Below are 23,217 nucleotides of genomic sequence, written 5' to 3' on the forward strand. Positions count from 1 at the left end.
TCTACTCGGCATGCTATAAAACAGGGTTCACAATAGGTACACATTAGATTGCTATCAGTCTCTACATAATCAGTGCGTGCTACTTGGATGCGTGTTTATTTGTGACACCCCCCCCCGTTTCGCCACAGTAAGCATTCAATCAGCATCTTGATGTGACTCTCTCCACTGTCACTAATGTTCTCTCTCCTGATCTCATCAGGTGATGAGCGCTTGCTGATTCACCCAAGCTGGAGGCAGCAAATCAAGCTCACATCCTTATCTGTGTCTCTGTTTATCGCGATCCTGTCTGATTTCTTCTCTCCCCCCTTCTCCTTCGCGGACCTTTATCCGCCACTGCTGAATTTCCGTCCTTCCGCCCCTCGAATGTTCTCCACTTGTGTGAGTCTCCTCCATCGACTTCTTTGTCGCTACATCTAGTCATCTGCAAATCCCTAGCATCTTCCGTTTTACCCTCTTCTCCCTCTCCATCTTTTACACGTCCTCCCCATGTCCTTCATTCAGGTGTGTATGCGTGTGAGTGTGTCTCTTTGCCTGTGTGTATGCATGTGTGCGTGTGTTTGTTTGTATCACAGTGCACTGAGGTCGTGGCAGGAGCGGGACTTCTGTCGGAGGATCTTGCTGCCGCGGTGGCGGCTCATCTCCCTGTAGCGGCCCCGATCCCGATCTCGGTCTCGACCGTACGAGCGCGGTACCAGCCCCGACAGGAAGCGCTTAGCCCGGCTGGTCAGACTCTCCCTGCGACCTGCCCCGGGCTCGCCGTCGGTCCAGCCGGGGCCCACGCAGTCGCCCCTTGCCATCCGAACTGCGGCCTCCAACAGCTCGTTGGTACCATGGTCCAGGGAGGCTGAGAGCTCCAAATAGAGGCAGTCGAACATCTGGCTGCTGGATTGGGCCTCTGGTGAGAGAGGCGGAGAGGAAGACGTTGGTAAGGCGCACGTTTCATATAATTGATGCTTCACACACTGGAAGCTGCAAATGGCAATTAGAGGCTGACATTTTAAGATATTGGATCATGAAACCAGCAAACCACAGCAGCTGCTGTGTGATGCGGCTCACCACAAGGTAGTACCTCTGCATCGGCAGCTCACTCACTGATGTATAAGAGACTCTATTAGAGTCTCAAGTGTTAATTTGAAGCTTCGTATGCATCAAATTGAGACAAATGGAGACAATTTACAGGGAAGGGGCACTCCTCTCTGTTTAGTGGGCTTTCGAAAGAGAAATAGTCATTTGAACTATATGCTTATCATTATTTGCACATTGATATCTCATTCAAGATGGCATGAAAGTCCATTCTTGACCCTGAAAATAGTTTGTAGGGCCGGGAAACAGTATACCTTTTTATCGCCTGGAATAACCCAGTAACAAGAAGGCTTGTATCCAAACTTCTCCAGTCAAATGATACATGCAATCATTCCTTTTTATTGATACCAGATCTAGGATTTAACGTAACATGTGATTGATCCATTGCCGTATCGGCTACAAACCGCATTGCCTCTATACAGGGTTGAGAACTCTTGGGTGGCGCCTATAGCAGCTAACAATGCTATCTTTTTTGGAGCATGGATTATTAGCAGCAATTAGCTAGGCAGTGGGACACACATGGTACCAGTATCACTTTAAGAGTACTGGTATCGGTCCTGGCATCGTACTTTTTTAAAAACACAATCCTCAGCCCTCATAGTTTGATAAAATAATCACAACTCAAGGTCCACTTGGCAGCTTTCTTTATTTCCGGACATTCTCAAACCATGTATGGAAGCTCGTATGGAGTTTGCTCAGTTGTCATGGAGATAGATCTGTTAACATGTGACCGAGCGACCTCCATCCACTGAAAAGGACTGTGTGACACAGTTAAAAGCAACAAGAAGCTCGCAAATGAACCATAAATTTGGATTGTTTTTGTCAATTTCAAGGTTGAGAAAAGTCCCACAGATGAAATCATAACACTGAGCTAGGATGTCACAATATCTACCTCCGTGAAAACCAAGCAAACTGCGTCCGCTAATAAAGAAAGAGTGATATGGTTAAACGCTTTATATAAAGCTAATAACCATATATGTTTTTTTTAAATCTGGATTTTGTAAAAAAAATAAAAAAAATACATTTCAATTTTGACCAATATTCACAAATGTGTTAATGTGTACTAAACCAATTGGAAAATAACTAAATCAAAATCTGTCCTATCAACAGTCATGAACAACAACAGCCAGGAAGAGAGACAGTGATGGCAGGATGGGGTTAATGGTGCCACTAGCTGAGTTGTATAAGCTCATATCTCTTTGTTGGCGCTCAAAGAAGAAGAAAGAAAACAATAACGTTTTTTTTTTTTATCTCAATGTGACTCCTCTGGATAAAGAAAGGTGACTAAATGTGTTGTTGACAGTATTGCTCAGTATCTCATCCCTGGTCAAACACACCCGGATGATAAGGACAGCTGACAGATACAGATCATTCTGCAGCAAATGGGCTTCCCTGTCAGCTCCAATAACGGGTTTTTTCCAACTTTATTTCACATTTATTTTTAATGCCTCTTCTCTATCCAGTACATGAGTGCTGTCCAGTTGCTGTGTCCAGAAAAAAAAATGCTTTTGAGGTTTATTATTTCTATTCAAAATGTATAAAACTCAAAATGACTAGAGGAAGATGTCCCTGCCACCAAAGATCTGCTACAAACACCCAGGTTGTAAAATAAAAAAATATTCTGGTGGAGAATCTTTACACAAGGGCCTTTTTCCCCCCCCAAGAGCTTTCAGTTGCATGTTCTTCATCAGTCGATAGAGTTTGCTCAGTTGTCATGGCGATAGATCTGTTGAAGTGGGACTGAGCACACTCCAGCGACAGAAATAAATAAATAAACAGTTCAAGCTATATACTTGAAGATGATTTACTAAAAACTCGCGCCCCCAAAGTTAAACCCTTGTTAGTTTTCTGAACTATAGCAAAAGCATTGTGACATCCTTACATTACATTACATTACATCCTCATCTGTTGTTGTTGGCTGCATTCAGACGGCATGAACACTGACTTAATGTGGCAGGGTTGCACAGGTACGACAAACATAAACAGAACTAGATTTGATCCGGGGGTAATAATCCAGCCTGCACAGCAGCTGTCGACCCATAGCAATGTCACCCAATAGAGGGGGAGGTAAGACGGAGGAAAAATAACCAGGTCAACATGGCTTATCCTAATACCTACGACAGATGATTGAATTGAACTCGATCTTTATAACTTGTTAAAACAATGTTTGGGAAATTAAATTGGAAAAGAGACAGAAAAACTAAGGGAAGAGAGGAAAGGTGAGGGAACACGAGAACAACAGAAGAGAGCAGAGGGACGATTAAAAAAGGAGAAGAGAAGAGAGGACATGAGGAAAGGAAACGAGGAGGGGAGAAGAGACGAGTATAAATGAGAGGACAAGAGGAGGCTACATGAGCGGAGTAGAGGAGAAATGAGGAGAGGGAACAAAACGAAAGTACAGTTTAGGAAACGAGAGGAGAAGAGAGTAAATGAGGAGAGGAACGAAGTGTAAACAGCGAGAGGCGAGTAGAGAAGAGAGGAGAGGGGGAGAGGAAATGAGGAAATGAGGAAATGTCCGCCCTAGTGGGCCAATAAAGTTGAGCTGCACTGAAGAAAGGAAACAAAGAGGAGCGAGGAGGAAACGAGGTGAGGAGAAGAGGCGAGGACAAATAGGAGGAAACATGTGAGTCACAAAGACAGTCGAAGGAGACACTGAAAGGGGAGGACAGGCAAGATGGCAGATGAACAAGCAGAAGGAGGAGAGGAGGGAGGCAGAGAGAGAGACAGATCGACAGAGGAGAGAGAGAGAGAGAGAGAGAGACAGAAATAATGACGACTAAGCAAACAGAGCCAGAGTGCATATTAATCAAAGCCCTGAGGAGCAGGGCCACACCGCAGCCATATTGAAAAAATGAACAAATGATAAGTACGGTGCCAGTGTGACATATCAGTGTGAGATATGTAGCGGGGGAGGCACGGGGGGGGGGTAGTTGAGAGATAGCAGAATAAATGTGTCACTATGTGCCATAAATAGACTTATTTGGGATGTTAGTTAGCCGGGCAGGCGGCAGGCTCGCATATCAGAGAGAGTGCATGTGACCTGTCCAGAGAGAACATAAGAACATCCTTGTCAGGCGCCCTGGGAGCAGGGATGGAGCATTTCCATATCGCTGACCACATTGCTGCCTTTCTATTTTTTTATAAAGAGAGAATATGCTGACTATAGGCATCTTCTCATTACTCATTCTTCGCCTCCCTCCTTCCTTCCTTACCTACCTCCTTCTTCCACTCGTGTCATTAAGAATACCCCAAAGCCGCGGCCGAACGTGAGTCGACAGCGATGTGCCGGCATCGATGCGCACAAATCTTTACACTTGCTGCCTCTGTTTAACTTGCACAGCAAAGCAAACAAGAATTCACCCCCAGGCTGTGGTTTCTACACATCCAGACAATACACACAGAAACTCACGCGCACACACGCGCACGCACACACACGCGAACACACACACACACACACACACACACAAGTACAACTGTTGATTATTTTTTTCTAAATATATTTAAAATTGGAAAATGTCTTATAGAAAACATCCCGAAACATCTATTTTTGTTGAAATGCACTAAATAGAAGACAATTTATGGCCTCCGGTAGACATTTTTTTGACCCTTTCCTTTAGCCTTCAGCAATATATTATCAGGGACTTGAAAGGGTGGTGGAGCTGCAGAGATGTGGGGTTCTCAGTGGGATGGCTACCAATCCCTTTAGCATTACAGGGGGTCATTTGACTTAATGGTGACATAAAAAAAACGCTTTAATACTAAAAGAGTCAAGTGAAGGCTAACATTGAGTTGCCATCTGGATGGATTCTGCTCGTGAGGAGTCATAATTTAAACTAATGTATCTGGAAGTTGAGTTCACCTCTGGTCACTGGCAATTTTTGCAGATTACAGATGAGACGATATAAAAGCCTCTCGGGTCCAGCAGCAGGAGTTGAGGGAGGAAGTTAGAGAATTCTGAATAAGGAAATATATTGCAAAAAGATGCACATTGATGTCCCTTTGTAAAAAAAAATATCCTCAGTCTGAAGGTCTAAAAACTCAACGTTTTTTTCCCCCCAAGGACAGAAAAACAAGCCCCACTCTCAACACACACAGACACACACACACACACACACACGAACACACACGCACACACTTTCGCTCTTCCCTCTGTCTCTCTTCTTCTCTTATCACAGGCCCCGGCCGACGGGGAGGCACACGAAGCCGCGCGCGTCTGTGTACATGCAGGCGGTCGTGCACGTATGGCGAGGACAAACATACATAAAGATAGCCGGAGCAGCGGCGTCCTGTAAGAGGGAGATAATCCCAGCAGAGATGTGCCGTGTGCCAAGCACCAAAGGGACACAGATGGAGCCCCTCCAGAGGATTAGATGGGCACGGATAGAGGGACGTTTACAACAGCCGCAGATTAGTTGTCTTTATATTTCATTATGTGACAGTGGAGTTTTAGTTTGAGTTTTTTGTACATGCGAAACGTATAGCGCGAGTACACACAAATTGCGGCGATGACAACCTGTTTTTTGAGTTTTTATACCGTAAACTGTGAGTGGAAGTTCAAATCAAGGGCAAACTGTGCCGTCGGCATTTCCTCCCACTTTGCATTTGAAACATTAATGAAATTCAGGCAATAGGGTGGGCTGCCGGTGCTCAAAATAAATCCCTCAAAGATCTAACCTGTCCGGAGTCTGATCTCTGTTCAGTGGATTTGCTTTGCCAAGACCACGCTTCAGGGTTGCTAAAGTATATAACTTGCTGCCTGACGCAATGATATTTACCAGCGCTTAGATTTACAGGATTTATTCAATTTGCATTGTTAATTGCTGCATCAAAACAACACGTACACATGCCTATACAAACATATTCATCCGCGAGGACTTTTCCCTGTTTTCTTTTTTTTAATTATATCACAGTGGATGGTTTTAGGATTTCTTGACATTGATCGACCGAAAAATACTCATCGATAATGATAGTAATGTAGCGAAATTGAATACAAACATAAAACACAAGATAATCAACTGCATTCATCATTCAACCCCTTTGCAGCATGTTACATGTGGATCATCTTGTATCCATAGTGCACAGGCAACATTTTCACTATTTTGCTTCTAGCCGTTCACGATCTTTGTCTTCAGGACGTTTCCACGTGAAAATATACAGTTTATCCTTAAAAACACACGTCTATTGAACCTGAAATTACTTCACACACTTAGATTATACAAGTAATTTAATTTATTGTGGCAACTGGATGATTTGGGTCCGTCATAATAATCCAACCTGCATCATTGTCAAAAAGCCTACAGGTTACACCCTGTTTGATTCAATGTGGTAACATATTTTAAAAAGCCATGGCGGTAAATAGATTTTAAAGCCAGTCTTTATTTCCACCACTTTAAAACAGTAACAGATGATAGAATTTTCTTCCCACAACTGAGCACTTATTCGTCACTGATTCTTTTAAACAGCGAAGAAATGTATTTTGCTCATCAAAAATAGATATGAGTCTTTTGAATGGAGACTGATGTCGGCTTGGAGGAAGATTTATGGTAAAATACCAGGGCAGAGAGACAGATGAGCCAAGGCAGAGAAAAGGGGGTACAAAGTAGGGATGGATGAGTAATTTGCACACAACCCACGACCATCAATCTCCAGGAGATGATGTGTCTGTATGTGTGCATGTGCCCAACTACACATACGTACACATAGCCACTGTAATTACCAGACATTTTCCATTTTCATTTGGAGAGCTGCTTGAAAAGGCAGAGTAAAGAATCGGAGGAGAAGATTAATTTCAAATCTTTCTTGTGCTTTTCCCCTCTTGCATCATTCGCCCAGCTGCCTGGCGGTTGCTCACCGGCGCTCGCTAAACTAAAAGCCCGTCACGGTTACTTTGGCTTTATCATGAAACGAGTGGCAGCATTACCACAAGATGTTTAAACACTGGGTCATTTGTGTGAGACAGAGGAACACAAAAAAAGGAGATTCTTATTGCTGTCAACCGTGGATTTTATCAGCTGAAATATTAAAAACGGTTATTGGCTGATTCCATTAGCTTGTAGCTAGTTAGCTAATTAGGCCAACGTTAGCTGCATGCCGACTCACATATGAAATGAAGGCACAGATAATAAACTATCTAAGAGCCCAATATGAGCAAAATCCTAACACAATAATTCACTGCCCAACAATGATGTTAACGGAGAGGAGAATAGAGCTGAAACCAGAGGTTTCCATAACCACAGATAAAGTCCCTGCACACACATTTATCTTATTATAAGATGATGAGAACGCAGGGAAAAAACAATTCAATTCTATATATTTTTCTAAAATGAACTACTTTATTTTAAGATGAACATTTTTCAAAAGCTTACTGAAATGTTTTTTTTAAATTATTAAATACAGCCCTTATTGTAATTTAAATGAGAGACTAACATGTATTTATTATTAGAGTATTTATTATTTATAATTCTCCCAGTTAAATTTAAACACTGACAATTAATATTGTTGAGATATTATTCAATTGAACTTTCTTTATTTGATTTGATAGTCAGTTGTTGATACATACAGAGTATAATACATCTCCTCGGCTACTTTTATAATTATGGCACTAAGCGCAAGTTAGACTCTTATTGGACCTTGTTGAACATTAATTTAATACCCCTGCTATACTATGACTTTTTCATAATTGTTTTAAAATACAGTATGAGTTTCTTTCTTCTTCTTTTTTAAACATACCCTTTCATAATTTGTTATGGCATTTTATAATCTGACATTTCTGACTTTCTTATGCCACTCTATACTATGAGATTTTCTATGACATCCTATACCATGACCTTTTCAGAACTTTTCATGGCTATTACTATGATATTAGTAATAGTTTTTTAATGGGACACTAAACTGCGATTTAATATGACAAACTACGCTATGACTTTTTGTATGACAGTCTTCTCTTCTAGCATTTCTTTTTCACTGAACATCAGGATATAGACATCGACCCACTGTGACAGCAAAGCTGTGTAATGAATCTGCGGTTCACATTCGCGTCAAACCAACGGTTTCTCTCACCACGAGGAGGCGTCCACAGCTACACAGACCTGCCACGCCTGCTTATGGTTTGTGTTCATCAAATGGCCAGTTGCATGCCCGTGTGACATACCTGCAGACTTCACTTACCTTCTGAGCTGATTTCACGGGAGCGGACAAGGTCGCTCTTGTTGCCCACCAGGATGATTGGTGTGTGTGGCTGAGACTCCCTGAGGAGGAGGCGGAGCTGGGCGATGCGGTGGAAACTCCGCCTGTCAGTCACCGAGAAGACCAGGATACACACATCACTCTGTAGAGTGGAGAAGTCCTGTGGATACAAAAGCACACATGAATAAAACAACACCTCGGTGGAGTAGAGGAGCACTGCACACATAAAGGAGAGGGCTGATGACAGCTGTGTGACACGTCAGGTTATGCGAGATCCTTTCCATAACATCCAATGCCAGGAAGGCTGCACTAATTTCTTTATCACTGTCCCATAGTAGCATGCAGAGGAGTCTTTGCTCAACTTGACCGTACACAAGACATGCTTTGAATCTCCTGTTAGTTTAACCATAAGAACATCCCACCGGGGCCTCACAGAGGCTCAATTAGCCCGAGTGGCTCTTACAGCGGCAGCTTTGCACAGCCTGGGCTGGGTCTCCCTTCTCTTTGTCCTCTCTCATGTCCTATCCCTGACATGCTGAAGGTGGTTTACAGGTGTAAAATAGGTCATGGCAAGGTTCTCATCAATGTACCTTGAACAAAATCCCAACTAAAGTCATCATATCAAGGGAGCACCAATGGACAAATTCCTCCCACTCAATCATTTGTTGACCTATATGTTATTTATCGAGCAAAGGACTCCTAATTTGGTAAGTGATATGAAACTCGCGGGCGTTGCCATGTGGTTCAGGGTTTAGTCAAATTAATACCCTGTGGTTGTGAAATGTAGAGTAAAATGCAATCCCATTTAGGATTTAATTCTGAAGCCTGTGGTCATGAGGATTAGGTATTCACCATGTATGTCTCTTGTCATTATAGCTTTGTTCAGAGTATCAACCTTTTACTTTGTGGTTCCTCATATTCCCCTTAAAGCCACCTTTAAAAAAAAAAAAAAACAGGTCAAATGACTTTGCGTAATATGAAAGGTGTCACTCAGGGTGACAAGACCCACCGACAATTACCCCCAACTTGACAGTTCCCTTCAGCTCCATGGAGCGTTTCAGCACCTATCGGCTCATTGTTTTGCTTTCATGGCCAAAAACACAACTGTTTGTTTCAGTCTTACTTCTCTTATCAACCCAGTACCAGGTGGCCAACCACTACCTATCAAACAATGTTAGTGACTAGCTGGCTAATGGGAGTCAATCATTGACCTGCTGGAGAGCCAGGTATGTCTTTCTGGAGTTGGAGAAGACCAGAAATTAGGTAGAAAATAAAGAATCCTTGTTGAATATTGAACCAACATCTGCCAGGTCGCACGGACCATGACCCCCAAATTAATGCTGGATGTGTAGATAGGCAACTACAGGCTACGTGTTGTGATCACAGCATATTACGCCCAAAATATATTACTACTGCTTTAGAATTTCCTTAAAGTCGCTCCAGATTGTTCTTTCTCCAAAGAACAATTGTTCTGCTCTGGTTGACAACATCTCATTTCTTTTTACTTGACCCAGAGTTTCAGTGGTTCTACTCTCTGTGGAACGCTGCATCAAATGGAAAACAATGTTTTTAACCGAATCTCAATCATGGCAGTTTTGACTTTTTTTTATATTTTAAGTTGACGGTAGCAGTGTTCCTCCAGGTCTGTGGGGTTGAAGAGGTTAAAACGAAAGGCATCTTATCTTAAGTTGGACAAGCACAATCAATACAAACAATTTTTCTGCCAAAGACAGAAACCTGAGACCAGACTCCACAGTCAAAGTCCTGTTCTCTGTTGATGAAATGGAGACCCATTATACAATTACTTTCTATCTCTATAAGTTTCTTGTAGTGAAGCACACACTGTGACTGTAGACTGCGACTGTTCAAACAAAGTATTTCTGTTCACTGTTTATAGAGAAATACAGGAAGTGAAGTTCATATTACAGTCTTGAGCTCAGAAGTTCTTTTCTTAACTTAACTCTGAACATGCCCAGAGGGGCTGGTAGAATTCTATTTGAGGTTTTAATCCATTACTTTCCAATTGGGTTATTTCTGAACACTGCACATCTCTGACCTTTCGAACTGCAAACACAATCAAGTTGTATTTCAACTGGAAATAGGCCTCTGAAGCTGGTGACTAAATCAATATGAAAACATGTTATTCCCTCTAGAAAACCCAATCTGCCCGCTAGCTTTGGACTGCACGTTGCCTGTGTGTACGTGTACGTGTGTGCGAGTGCTCGGATGCCCTTGCCCTACATCCACAGCCCCGAAGGAAAATCCCTGCCCTCCAGAGAGATTCAGACGCCTGAAAAATTCACATGGTCTCAAGTGGCCAAGTAGTATCGGATCAGACCCCGGAGCAGGAAACTCACGGGGAGCGCCTTGGCACTCTGTCTGTTTGACGTAGCTCAGGAAAAGACAGGGAGCAGAGAAGGGAGGGGGGGGGGGGGGGGGGGGGGCACGGAGCCAGTGGCGTGGAAGGCTGGCCTCCGCCACCTGTCACTGTCTGATTTAGGGATCAGGATGAAGAATGGAAACAACAAGACAGAGAGAGAGAGAGAGACACTAATCTTAGTAAATATAAGAGTACCAACAGAGAGTGGACATCGACTGTGAGTGCGCTGCAGCGCTGCAGGAGAAACTAAACTGTGACCAAGTAAATACACCTCTCTATCAAACAGAGCAACTCAGGACAGTGCCAGCTCTCCCCCTCCAGCTCCCTCTTTTTCTTTCTCTCGATTAAGCAGCTCTTCACTGAGAGCAGGCCATCTGTCAATACCTACTCCCCCTACACGTACACACACACACACACAGACACACACACATTGGCATGGACTACCACACAAAAACAAAAGCCCAGCACATAAGAATAATATTCTAATCATATGCAAACAGATCCGTGAGCATTCAGGAAAATATCATTTAAATCAACTTAATAACAAAGAACTCATCGAGCTAACAAAGCTATTTCCCCTGAAAGAAGCCTTGTGAGGTTTCATTTGATTGGCATCGTCTTTTACGCTCACCGCCTGGCCAGACTGCCTGGCCAAAAGTATGTGGACGCATATTCGGTCAACATATGTCTGCGGGCTTTTATTCTGTGGCTGTATTTCATGGTTTGGTCTCGGCCCCTTTCGTTCTAATTTAATCTTTAATAGCCCTGGGAACCTATATTCTCAAGCATCTTCTTACTATGAGCAACGGGATCGTGCACAAACACAAGATTTTTCAGGCAAAGTTCAAAAAGGCCCTGGGAACCTATATTCTCAAGCATCTTCTTACTAAGAGCAATGGGATCGTACATAAACACAAGATGTTCAGCCTCAGTTCAAACTGCTTTACTTGAGAGATTTCTGTCTGTGATGCTTTGCCTTATCACTGGTTTGAGTGGGCGGGAATCCGATTGGAAAAAGGTGATGTCACGCACTTCCAGAAACCAATCAGGATTTGACAACATCTGAATCAAAGTGTCGTGACGGCTGAAGCCTGGTTTGCCGTTTACCAGCCGTGTCAAATCATATCTAATCGCTTGTCAAACAATTGAATAATGATACTTTATGTTTTGTATTTTTTTGGACCAAACTTTAAATTTGATTGATACCTAATTGTCAGTGAATTTCTGATGTAAAACCGTTTACGGGGGGCTTTAATGCAAGAGCATACGATGATATTTCCAAACAACAGATTGCAAATGTTGAGACTGAGCTCCTCATGCTTAGATAATGATACTGACGAAAGTTCACTACATTTATATTCAACGCTACAATGCTGGCCCTATATTGAAATTATGAATAAATAATGGTGGCTGATTGTTGCTTTGGGCTACATGCTGGAATGTCTCTGCAAATGCCTCATGTTGTTTCACATGATTCATGGCTGTATATTAGCATCTATCTTACCGATAGCTTTAGTTCCATGAAACCTACCACTAGTGCTGAATTGTTGAGGCCATAAACACACTTAAAACTAGAATTTTTTTAAAGGACCCTTTGAATTTGGTCAATAAAGAACTGCAACAATACTGAGCAGGATAGTGACATTGCTCTCTATAAATAGCCCAAAACATATATATGGCACTTTTGTACCGCAATTTCTGTTACTTATCTTCTGAAAGATCATCACCCATACAGATATATTTTTTACTATGCTATTATCGGCAGATAATATACCCTGCACATTGGTGGAGCTCTTCCTTCCACTCTGCTGTCGCTCCTCATTCTGTTGAACACAGCCCACTAGGGAAATCATTCAGGCCTTCAGACAGACAGACAGGCCTATCTGTTCCACCACTTAAAAAAAAGTCATTTTTCCACAACTTCCTGTTTCTGACGCAGATGTCGATAATAAAAGCACATCCAATAAAACCCAAAGCATGGTTTCCAACCAGACGTATTTTTCTTTTTGAAAATGAGATTCATCATGGTTCGTGTGCAGTGACAAGCTGCAGCTGAGCCTCTCAAAGCTATCAGCGGAGCTGTGGTTGAAAAACAAAAACAGCCTTTTATCAGAACACTAAACTGGAATTGTCATATGTTTCGCAAGCTTTTCACAGAGACAATACACATTATACACACATACATTGACATGCACTCAAAAACACACTCGCACCATCGTGCTACAGCCAGACACTACATCAGTAACCATTAACAGTGAGGGAAATGAATCACTTATCAGGCGTCATTTGCATAACACGCTGTGGCTCTGCAAGCACTCAATCTATTATTTCTCCCAGTTGTGAAACAACACGGAAAACACGGCCACAATTTGGCCATATCTTGAGAGAGAGTGCGTGAGCACATGGGCGTGTTGGTCCCTCATTATACGACATGCCCCCCACCACAGAACCCGAACCTTCGCAGTCTATTGGCTCCCAAGCCATTTGCTTCGCAGAACTAAGATACATGAACAAACGCGTGCTTTGTGCACATCTGCTTCTTTGACTTGTGTTCCATCTCTCCGACTTGCCTGTCAGGGCAAAATGAAAGAGCTGGCAGGATCGATAAAGATGCAGAGGTGATGAATGAAGAGGTGTCAGGAGCAAGAAGAGGCGATGGAAGAGCACCTTAGCTCAGATTGCGAAGTCAAACTTTGATAATAGGATGTCGAAGCTTAAAGCAGATGGAGAGCTGAGATTCTGTTTGTTATTCTTTCTTTTGCTTACTTTCTTCTGCATAGAGACAACGCTTCCCTAAGGGAATTTATTACAGAGGCCATCTGGCCTGCACTGGCTGGGCCACAAACACACACACACACACACACACACACACACACACACACGCGCGCGCACGCAAACAAATACTCACATGCACACATACACACATGCATAAGCACTGCGTAAGCCGAGCACCAATGACCACAAATGACCACATCATTACAGAATGCAGCTTACATCACAGCACCGACATGGGGAAACATGTGAAGACTGTTGCATGCCATGACCCGCCCCCCCTACCACACACACACACGCACACACACACACACACACACACACACACACACACACACACACACACACACACACACTCACACTCACACACAAACACACACACACACACAGGGAGAGGATGGTGGTGTAGGGAGTGTCCCTGCATGACCCAGATTCAGGCTTTAATATGAGCATGTGGAGCCTGCTGGCTGCTAAAGTGGTCATTAACAAATCCCAGAATCCCCAATCTGTAGTTGACCTCTGACCTCCTTGATAAATGAGGATGTCCTTTCAGGACACAAGTATTCTGTCATGTCGTTAACGTTTTGTGTATGTTTACTGTAGTAAACAAAGTAATTCACTTATTTTATTCCTACCAATTGGTGCTTTGAAATGTACATAAGAGGACTGTGCCCTTTTACCTTTTGGCTCTCTGCTCTTTCATTGAGGTATAGATCTTGTGAGGGACACTATCACAGATGAGAATTAAGTCAAAACCTCCGGCTGCTTATGCAGTGGAACAGAGCTAGGGCCCCAATGGAGGCTGATGAGGCAGCCGGATGAATCCAGGGATTTGTTAATGAAAATAGCTCACAGGTGGGTAGACCGACAAGCAGGGGAGCCAGGTACACTGGTCCAGGTAAATGTTACAATAACAGACGGCCCAACGCAAAAGCACAAAACAAGAAACAGCAACTTTAGGATGAGCTGACAAGGGGTGAAAGAAAATGGCTGATGAGCGTCACCGTGGGAACAGCCGAGTAGACGTGTGGGGCAGTCATGCGACCGGGGATAGGAGAGAGGGCACCTGATGGTCGGATGGAAAAGGACAATGAAGGGTTCTGGGGAGGAGGGGATGTGGCTGTGGAGGAGGGGCAAAACAAGACTGTGACAGGGCTTTAGCATTAGCTACCATGCTAGACAGCTAACTTACTAATGTCAATTTCATCTCACGCTAACGTTTGTTAGCAAAAGCTCATGTCATTATTAGTTGATGCAAAGTTAAAGTGGCTACTCGGGGCAATTGAAAAAAAAATGAAGCATGTCTCGTGATGTTAAACAACTTCAGCTTTCTAGCAATTAAGCTGGCTAGTAAGTAAGCTGGCTAGCTAGCGGGCGGGTCGCTGTAGCATCACATCATATTTCAGTGATGGGAAGTTTATAATTACAGTAGACATACAATGATGCGTTCAGACCTCTGAGCTGATCTTTTAATTTTTTTATTGGATTATTGATAAAATGATGAACGAGCTGAATTGTCAGTTCAAATGTGTCTCTACTTTCTTTTCTGTCAAGACAATCAAAGAGTTTCACAGCTTGTGATGTCCACTTGATTTAGAACGTTCCATTAACATTTTTTTATAGGATATTGATAGTTCGATAGTTTTCCATTTCTGTATTTTGGTTCACAGTAGGCCTATTCCACACAAACAAATTGAGCAGTGACTCCCAGCGGAGGCTAAAACAAACAAGACTGTTAAGGTATAATAGTTTATGTGGATTAGGGCAAGAAAGGAGAATCTGTAAATCGTCCAGAACGACTCTCATAACAGCAAAACAGGAAGGAGGAAACTGTCGTGGGAAGGAAGCCCCCGGGGGACAGTTCCAAAACCTCTTTCTGTTCCAAGAACTGGATGGTGGAACAATGTTTTTATTCCCCTCCTAATCGAGCAAAAGAATGTGGTCAAGCAGCAATTATCTTCTTTGCCATAATAAACAATTCTGTCCTCAGGGGGCAGCAGCAAATTCTCCTCACTGCACGCTCATATACACAGACATATACATCACCGGTGGACATTTTTGACACGCCTCAGGCTGTGCCACTGATAAATGTTTGTATTTCATGCCAAAAATAATAATGGGAGCTCCTGGACTGGCTCGAGCTTAGAATAACTGCTGACACACATGAAAGATCTACATTACATGTCTTTTTTTGTTGTTGCCATATCCCACTTGGTTCCCCTACATACAGAACCCAGTCGGCTGTTTAAGAGATACATTACACGTCCGTTTAAAGGCGAACGGCAGCCCGGGCCGGGTAGGTCAAGGCCAAGTGTGCAAGTGTTTCTATTTTGGGCCCACGGATGACTTATTTAAACCATCCGACCCCACGTGACAACGACAACACTCACAACGTCCCAGCGTCTGGCTGAGCAGACTCTCATCCTTCTGTGTTTCGCACACTTTGACCATGCAGATGCGGCCTGTGCACGTACACATAGACACGCACACACACACACACACACACACACACACACACACACACACACACACATACACACATACACACACACACAGAAGAGTCTGTTAGCAGTCCATGCAGTGTTTGTTGTGCGCCACTCTCGTTGGCCACTGCAGTTGGGAAGATTATAGCACCAGCTAGACCTTCATGTGTCAATCAGCTGTGAGTCAAGCCAAGAGAGCACTTAAAGGAACAATCACAGAGTGTGAATGTAATTGTTTTTCCATCTTTCTTCTTTATGTTTGCAGTTTGTATTGCAAGGCAGACGATGAGGCGCTGTGCGGCCTGGCCAGTGAACATAAGGAGCTCCACAGCCAGCATGGTCTTATGCACGAGTGAGTGATTAAGTCAGTTCTCTATGTGCGTAGTGCATGTGTGCATGTGTGCATGTGAGTGTGTCTCTACATGTTGCTATGGTAACTTGGGTGTAGGTTGTGGCGCCCCATGGAGAACACTTGCAGCCCAGCGTCATGGGACTGGCGGTTAGTGCTGTGCCAGTTCGAGGCCACGACGTGTGTGAGGCAGCTGGACGACATCCGTCTGCACACCTCACTGTGTGTGCACGTTTCTTTGTCCGTACGTGGATATATGTGTCTTTTATCAATGGGCATTGTCACAAAAAGACAACAAATACACAGAAACATGAGCATGAATTGGTGGATGATTTGGGAGACAGTGCAGTCCTCTCTGCCACCCCCCCCCCCCCCCCCCCCCCTATTGCTGACGGCTTTGGAGTTATTCCAAGCTTCCCGCTAGCCTGGGTCTGTTGCTTCAGCCTTAATGCCCTGCCTCGTATTAACACGCACAGAATAACACATGTAATTAACTCAAGACTTATTCACGACAGAAAAGAGCCAGTGGAGAGAGAGCACCACATTAAAAAAAAACCAACAACAACAACAAAGAGAGTGAATGGGCAGTGAGATTTGGAGATGGTGACAGCTGCAGGAAGGAAGGACACCATCATTGGGGGTGAGAAGAAGGGGAGAGAAGTTACGGGGAAAAAAGTGAGAAAGCGAAGAAATGATCTAGCTTTCGGCGGAGTTCCCCAGAGCCGGATTCAGCTGCGTGTGAATAATGTAACCTTACGGGGAGAGCCCCTGAAGGCCGGCCGAGTGGACATCTGGAAAAAGATGCATGAGACATGATCCACCCTACACTCTAATTAGAGTGCCCGATGGTACCATCGCATTATTAATAGGTATTAATGGCCGCACAATGCTGTCAGCGTGACAAGCAGCGTTTAGACAAGATGCTGTTGTTCTCTGCCTGCTGCAGCTCAAGTGTTCCCGGCTCAAAAGCCATCGCCACAGGGTCGTATTAACTCACTCGCACGGAGCAATTTAAGCCCTCGCCTAAAATGTTCTTGTTAACTCCAGATTTCGAATTGAAACAAGCGAGGTTAACGCGAGAGCCATTTCCACTTTTCTTCCGAACGAGAGAACTTCAAAAAAAAAAGAAAGAAAGAAGCTTGAGTACAGTGGGCACAGATGCTCCTGCAGGATACCCCGCAAAGTGTAGCACACAGACGCACACATAAAAGCCACAGTAGGCTACACACTCTCTTTACACTCCAATACACACAAATCATTTGCCCATCAGAGAAATCTAACAAATGGCTATTTTTTTCTCTGCAACGAATGTCCAACCAGGAGAAGTTAATGGTGGTTTTGAGAGGCAGGTTCGCCGAGCGCAAAAAGAATAAAGACTAAATTGTCCACGTTTAAGAAGACAGAGTGACTGAGGGCTGAAGCTGACAGTCAGTAGCTCACCTGTTTCCAGTTGTCAAAAATGATGACTTTGCTGTCCTCGTCGTCGACTGTCACTGAGCACTCGTAGCCCTCACCTGCAAACAAATACCTGTGTTACACACATGAGCACACAGAGTAATGACAACAACCACACTGCCATGAAATAGTAGGAGTACGATATATATATGAATATAAATGAAAATTGTCCTTGAGACACCTTAAAGCAGTTTAACATTTCTAGACATTTGTTCTACTCTAATGTTAATGTTGGGACTACAGATGAAAAATAGCCTCTTGGATAACTCTGGCACATTTACAGAAATGTTTATATTAATGTGCACTGTCCCTTATTAAATAAACAAATTTAAAGGATAAGCCGATTGATATTTGCGTTATTTTTCTTCTGGTCAACAAATCCCAAGAAAGAGAAAATTAAAACCAACAATGTTTTAGCCTATTTTTTCAACCCTTTCAGATGTCCATGACCTTTAATGGTCCCTCAGTTCTGAACATGTAAATAGTTTAAAAGGGGGAGCGTTGATACATATTTTTTGTATCATTCAAAAATACTTTTATAAGTATATTTGTTGGGGACTATTTTTTGTTTTTCAACTATTTTAATATACATTATTACTTTGACTACACAAACAATGCTTGTCAATAGGATCAATGTGTCGTTGGTTGTGGTTTTTCATGGGATTTGTTGTAATAATTAAAGCAACAATATAGACGGGGGAAATGCTTCCATTTGCTGCATTTTACTGGTAAATTGCAAAGAAAATCTCTTATTACAAAGTAGAAAAAAAGGTAAACCCTTTAAAATGGTTGTTGATCATTTGACTGTATTGATACACTCAAGAGAAAAATAAACTACCTCTAATTGCACAGCACAGCAAATCCGCTGGTTTTAATAAGGTATTGCTGCATTTTACTGCCAATTACTTTGTGATGACACGTATTGACTGGTGACGTGTTTACCCACTCACAGGGCTGCTAGAGCATCTGGTCAAAACTATCGAAAAAGTGTTAATTAAATAGGTGTTGATTAGTTTAGTTTTAGTTTTTTTACACGTCGCATTTTTTGACGTGTAGCTTATAGAATAATTTAGCACTTGGTTAAAATTTGGAATGAGGAAGGGAGTGCCTTCGTGGAAACATAGTGTACAAGCTTCTTGATGGAAGTGCTTTTTCTATCCATATATGATGCATGACTCCGAGTGTACAACATGGGAAGTAATGAATACTGTATGGCGTGAGTCAGGGGCAAGTGAGCTTTATGCATGAGGGCGAGCAGTCGTCTCTCAGTGACACTGTGTTGCAGTGAGCTGTATAACGTATAATGATTTATTTTATTTTTTTCGATCCTCCTCTCGTATCTGTCTGGTAAATATGAAAACAGCTGGCAGCTGGTTAGCTTAGTTTACCATAAAGACTGGAAAAGGGGGGAGGGGGGGATCCCCTGGCCCCGGCTCTGCTGTTGCCAGCACACAACCCCCATTGAGCATCTGTTTCCTGTTCAATTAGCGGTTCAGTGTTAATTAGTAAAGTTTAGAGGTGTTGGTATGCAGACTGTATTATCCTTGGACAGGGTTACCAGTCTTTATGCTAAGCTAAGCTAACCATTTGCTACCTCCAGGTTCATATTTACCCTTCAGCCCTGGAGAGTGGTATCAAACTTTAGGTAAAAGAATTGTGCCCGTTTCCACTCACACTTGATATCTGAATTAAACTTTGCTAAGATTAACCCTTAAAACCAATTTTAAAAGGTTTAACAGGTGCACACACACACACACACACACACACACACAAAGAAACACACTACACCAATCCCTATCTAAGTCTTTACCACATGAGTCTATAGAGAGGGATCTGTCCGACTGGCCGGCCAGAGATAAGGCTAGCGACGATTTGCCCACGCCATTCTGTCCCAGAAGCACTATCTTCAGTGCCCCGCCATGGCTGTGGTAAGCCAACTGGCCGGCTGCTGATTGGCTGCCGGACTCATCCCGAGTCAACCCTGTGCCGCTGGCAGCCTCCTCGATGCCCGGGATCCAATCACAGTCCTCGGATACGGCCTCTTCCCTCCGCAGCTGATGTTTGAGAGGTAATGGTGTGCTACCACGTCGGAGGGGGGGCGCCGTGGTGAGAAACATACTGTACTAGAATTATATTGAGACGGATAAACACAAAAGACAGATGTGTAAGACAGTTCTGACAAATAGTCCAAGAGGTGCACACAGGCTGCAGATTTACATGTGCAGTAAGGCCGTCTATTCTGGTAAATGTTATCACTGAAGAATGAGGAAGGGTGTTTCCACTGTTTGTGCCTATGTGTGTAAAGAGGAGGGAGTTGATAACGGTGGAGGTGAGTCAGATAAGTGGCAATGTGAGAGGAAGATGCAGATGGAGATGCAGAGTGTGTCAAATGGAACCTACGGGAGGGGGAGGGTAACAGGTGGGGGGGTGGGGGGGGGGCTACTGAAAGACTGGCAGAAGATAAGAAGATGCTAAAAGACAGCAAGTTGAAAAGGACACACAGAGAGAGAGAGGGGGGGGGAGAAAGAGGGACGGAGGAGAAGAGGCTGTAGCTGTGTGCTGCCAGGTGACTCTTTATACTATACTGTGTACATATAGTGACCACCGCATTAATTCACACAGACATGGGTCAGAAACATAAAGTCTTGATCTCCATCCACAGACATTTTCATTGAAATGTTTAATTAAAAAAAGGGAAAGCTGTCAGCGCTTTTCTCTGGAACATTGGTTTGGCTGAGAAAAAGTGTGCACGTGCAGATATGCATAATAGTGTGTGTCTGCAGCCACAGCAGGTCAACCATAGACAACCCTCATCAATATTAATACAGCAATTAATCTCGCTACAGCGCCCCTGGGCTTCCACGGCCCAGCGTCTGCCTGTGGAAAAGCTAAGTACAGTATTGGCGCTTAATTAGAGGGTATTGACACAATAACAGGAGCACATTAGAGGATAATGCAAACCAATTCAGCACGACCACAGAGGAAAGTCTCGCAAATAACAATAAGCTGATTGAACACGTCTCCCTGACACGGTGTCAACATTAACTAGAGAATATAAACGTCACAAAGTTAGGATCTATCTCAGGTGTTAACTGTATTGAATTGCATTCGACTTTTTAGAGTGGAGCTCCAGTTGTACCTAATAAACTGGTAACTTTGTCTCCCGTAGCGTTTACATTTCATGCTTTTGGTTTCATAACATCATTTAGATACTGTATTTTTAGGATAGCATAGCTTCAATATACTTTAAATAATAGTAGAATATGTGTACACCTGTATACCTACAGCTGTGTAGTACAGTACATTGCAGTATAATATAGTAGAGTAAAGTATAATCTAGTGGAATATAGTGTAGTATAATACAGTATTGTAAAATATTGTGAAATGAAGAAGTGCGGCATAGTAGTATAGTGTAGTGTAGTATAGTATACCATAGTGTAGTGCAGTATAGTGTAGTGTAGTATAGTATACCATAGTGTAGTGTAGTATAGTATACCATAGTGCAGTGAAGTATATATAGTATAGTGTAGTATAGTATACCATAGTGCAGTGAAGTATATATAGTATAGTGTAGTATAGTATACCATAGTGTAGTGTAGTATATATAGTATAGTATAGTATACCATAGTGTAGTGAAGTATATATAGTATAGTGTAGTATAGTATACCATAGTGTAGTGTAGTATATATAGTATAGTGTAGTATAGTATACCATAGTGCAGTGAAGTATATATAGTATAGTGTAGTATAGTATACCATAGTGTAGTGTAGTATATATAGTATAGTATACCATAGTGTAGTGTAGTATATATAGTATAGTATAGTATACCATAGTTTAGTGAAGTATATATAGTATAGTTTAGTGTAGTATAGTATACCATAGTGTAGTGTAGTATATATAGTATAGTGTAGTATAGTATACCATAGTGTAGTGTAGTATAGTATACCATAGTGTAGTGAAGTATATATAGTATAGTGTAGTATAGTATACCATAGTGTAGTGCAGTATAGTGTAGTGAAGTATATATACCATAGTGTAGTATAGTATAGTGTAGTATACTATACTGCACTACACTATTTACTATAGTATACCATAGTGTAGTATAGCATAGTGTAGTGAAGTATATATAGTATAGTGTAGTGTTGTGTATGAGATGTCCTGCACTATAGTAAGGTGTTGTGTAATGTATTGATGAATAATATTGTACTGTTTAGAATAGAATAGAAGGCCATATAGTGCAGTATAATATATGATCAGATAGTAAAATATAGAATAGTGTAGTGTAATGTACTATGACATAGTATAGTGGTATACAATATATAATACCATATTATACTGTACTAATGTATAGTACAGTATAATAAAATAGTGTAGTAGACATTAGTGGTATGTAGAAGCACTGCATAGAGTATGGTGTATTGTATTGCTGTCTCATATAGTATAGCACGGCACAGTATAATAATGGATGTGTAGCTCATGTAGCTGAGGTGTGGCTCTACCTGTGACTGCAACGCAACACGAGCATACATCATTCACTCAGCCTCACTCTGGTTAATTGGAGAGCTAATCAATTAAGCATGGCCGTTCTCGCCAACAGGGCTCCTGTGTGTGTGGGAGGGGGGGGGGGGGGGATGCTGAGCCAGCTTGTCAAGGGTTAAGCTCCTCTCCCCTCGCCGAGCTGTCGAGGAGAACTGGGGCAAACAACAGTGCACAATACAACATGAATAGGCCTACTACAGTCTGCAGGCACTGTGTCCATCCTTCCATCGCTGCAGCCCAATTACGCTGCTGCTGCTGCTGCTTGTCCAGCTGAAGCCGACAGTGATGTCTGCTGGAGTCACGGTGCTCCACCGCCACGTTGGAGTGTGTGCGGCTCGTTGCAATTCACTTTGTGATGCAACGGCCCACCGCGAGATACAGACAGACATGCAGATGTGGAGCACGCAGAGCGGAACACTACTATGAAGGTTACTATAAAGTCCCCATCGAGTCGCACGGACACGCTGGAAGTCTCTATCATAATGGCCATCAAATCATATCCTTAACAGTAAAGAAAAAAGGGAGAAAGTGTACTGGATGGAAAAAACAAACAATGAGTAGATCTCGCGTTAATCTCTAAGATACACATGAGAGAAAAAGAGAGTGTGTGTGTGCGCGTTCTTTTGTGTTTCTACCTGGTGTGTGCGCGTGTAGCCTAGGCTATTGTGCAGAGCGCACGAGGTTGGGAAAGGTGTGGGGGGAGAAACAGGCTTCGCCTTACCTGGTCCGCCATGGTTATCAATTAGTCTTCTCTTTATGGAACAAGTGGGGTGGGTTCAACCGCCTCGGCCGCCCGGTTCAGGTCATGTGCGCTGGGTGCGGACCCGGCACCGCGTTCACAGGCGGCGCGCAGAAGAGACGCGCCACGTCTCGTTTGACATGATGTTATTCTCCCCTCTGCGCGGCGCTTAGAAAACACACACACACACACACACACACACACAAAAAGCTCCTCTGGTGACTTGAAGGCA

The 23,217-nt window shown here is 43.0% G+C and overlaps 1 protein-coding gene across 1 annotated transcript; it reads right to left on the reverse strand.

Moving 5' to 3' along the window:
* rem2 (RAS (RAD and GEM)-like GTP binding 2) lies at nt 1-23,043 on the reverse strand. The gene is made up of 5 exons (XM_034556121.1): nt 22,968-23,043; nt 19,518-19,830; nt 17,693-17,766; nt 8,251-8,428; nt 1-895 (listed from the first exon to the last, which is right to left on the reverse strand). Exons 1-5 carry the CDS (start codon nt 22,977-22,979, stop codon nt 567-569), a joined length of 906 nt encoding a protein of 301 aa, XP_034412012.1. The 5' UTR covers nt 22,980-23,043; the 3' UTR covers nt 1-566.
* Nucleotides 23,044-23,217: the final 174 nt, after the last annotated feature.

Source organism: Cyclopterus lumpus, chromosome 17 (genome assembly GCF_009769545.1).
Source record: "Cyclopterus lumpus isolate fCycLum1 chromosome 17, fCycLum1.pri, whole genome shotgun sequence".
Taxonomy (NCBI): Eukaryota; Metazoa; Chordata; class Actinopteri; order Perciformes; family Cyclopteridae; genus Cyclopterus; species Cyclopterus lumpus.

Bases quoted from the DNA above. Each gene is read 5' to 3' on its own strand.
- rem2 (XM_034556121.1), bottom strand. The intron at 8,429-17,692 runs GTGAGCTACTGA...TTGTATCCACAG, and splicing joins TTTTTGACAACTGGAAACAG to GACTTCTCCACTCTACAGAG. The intron at 896-8,250 runs GTAAGTGAAGTC...CTCTCTCACCAG, and splicing joins CCGTGAAATCAGCTCAGAAG to AGGCCCAATCCAGCAGCCAG.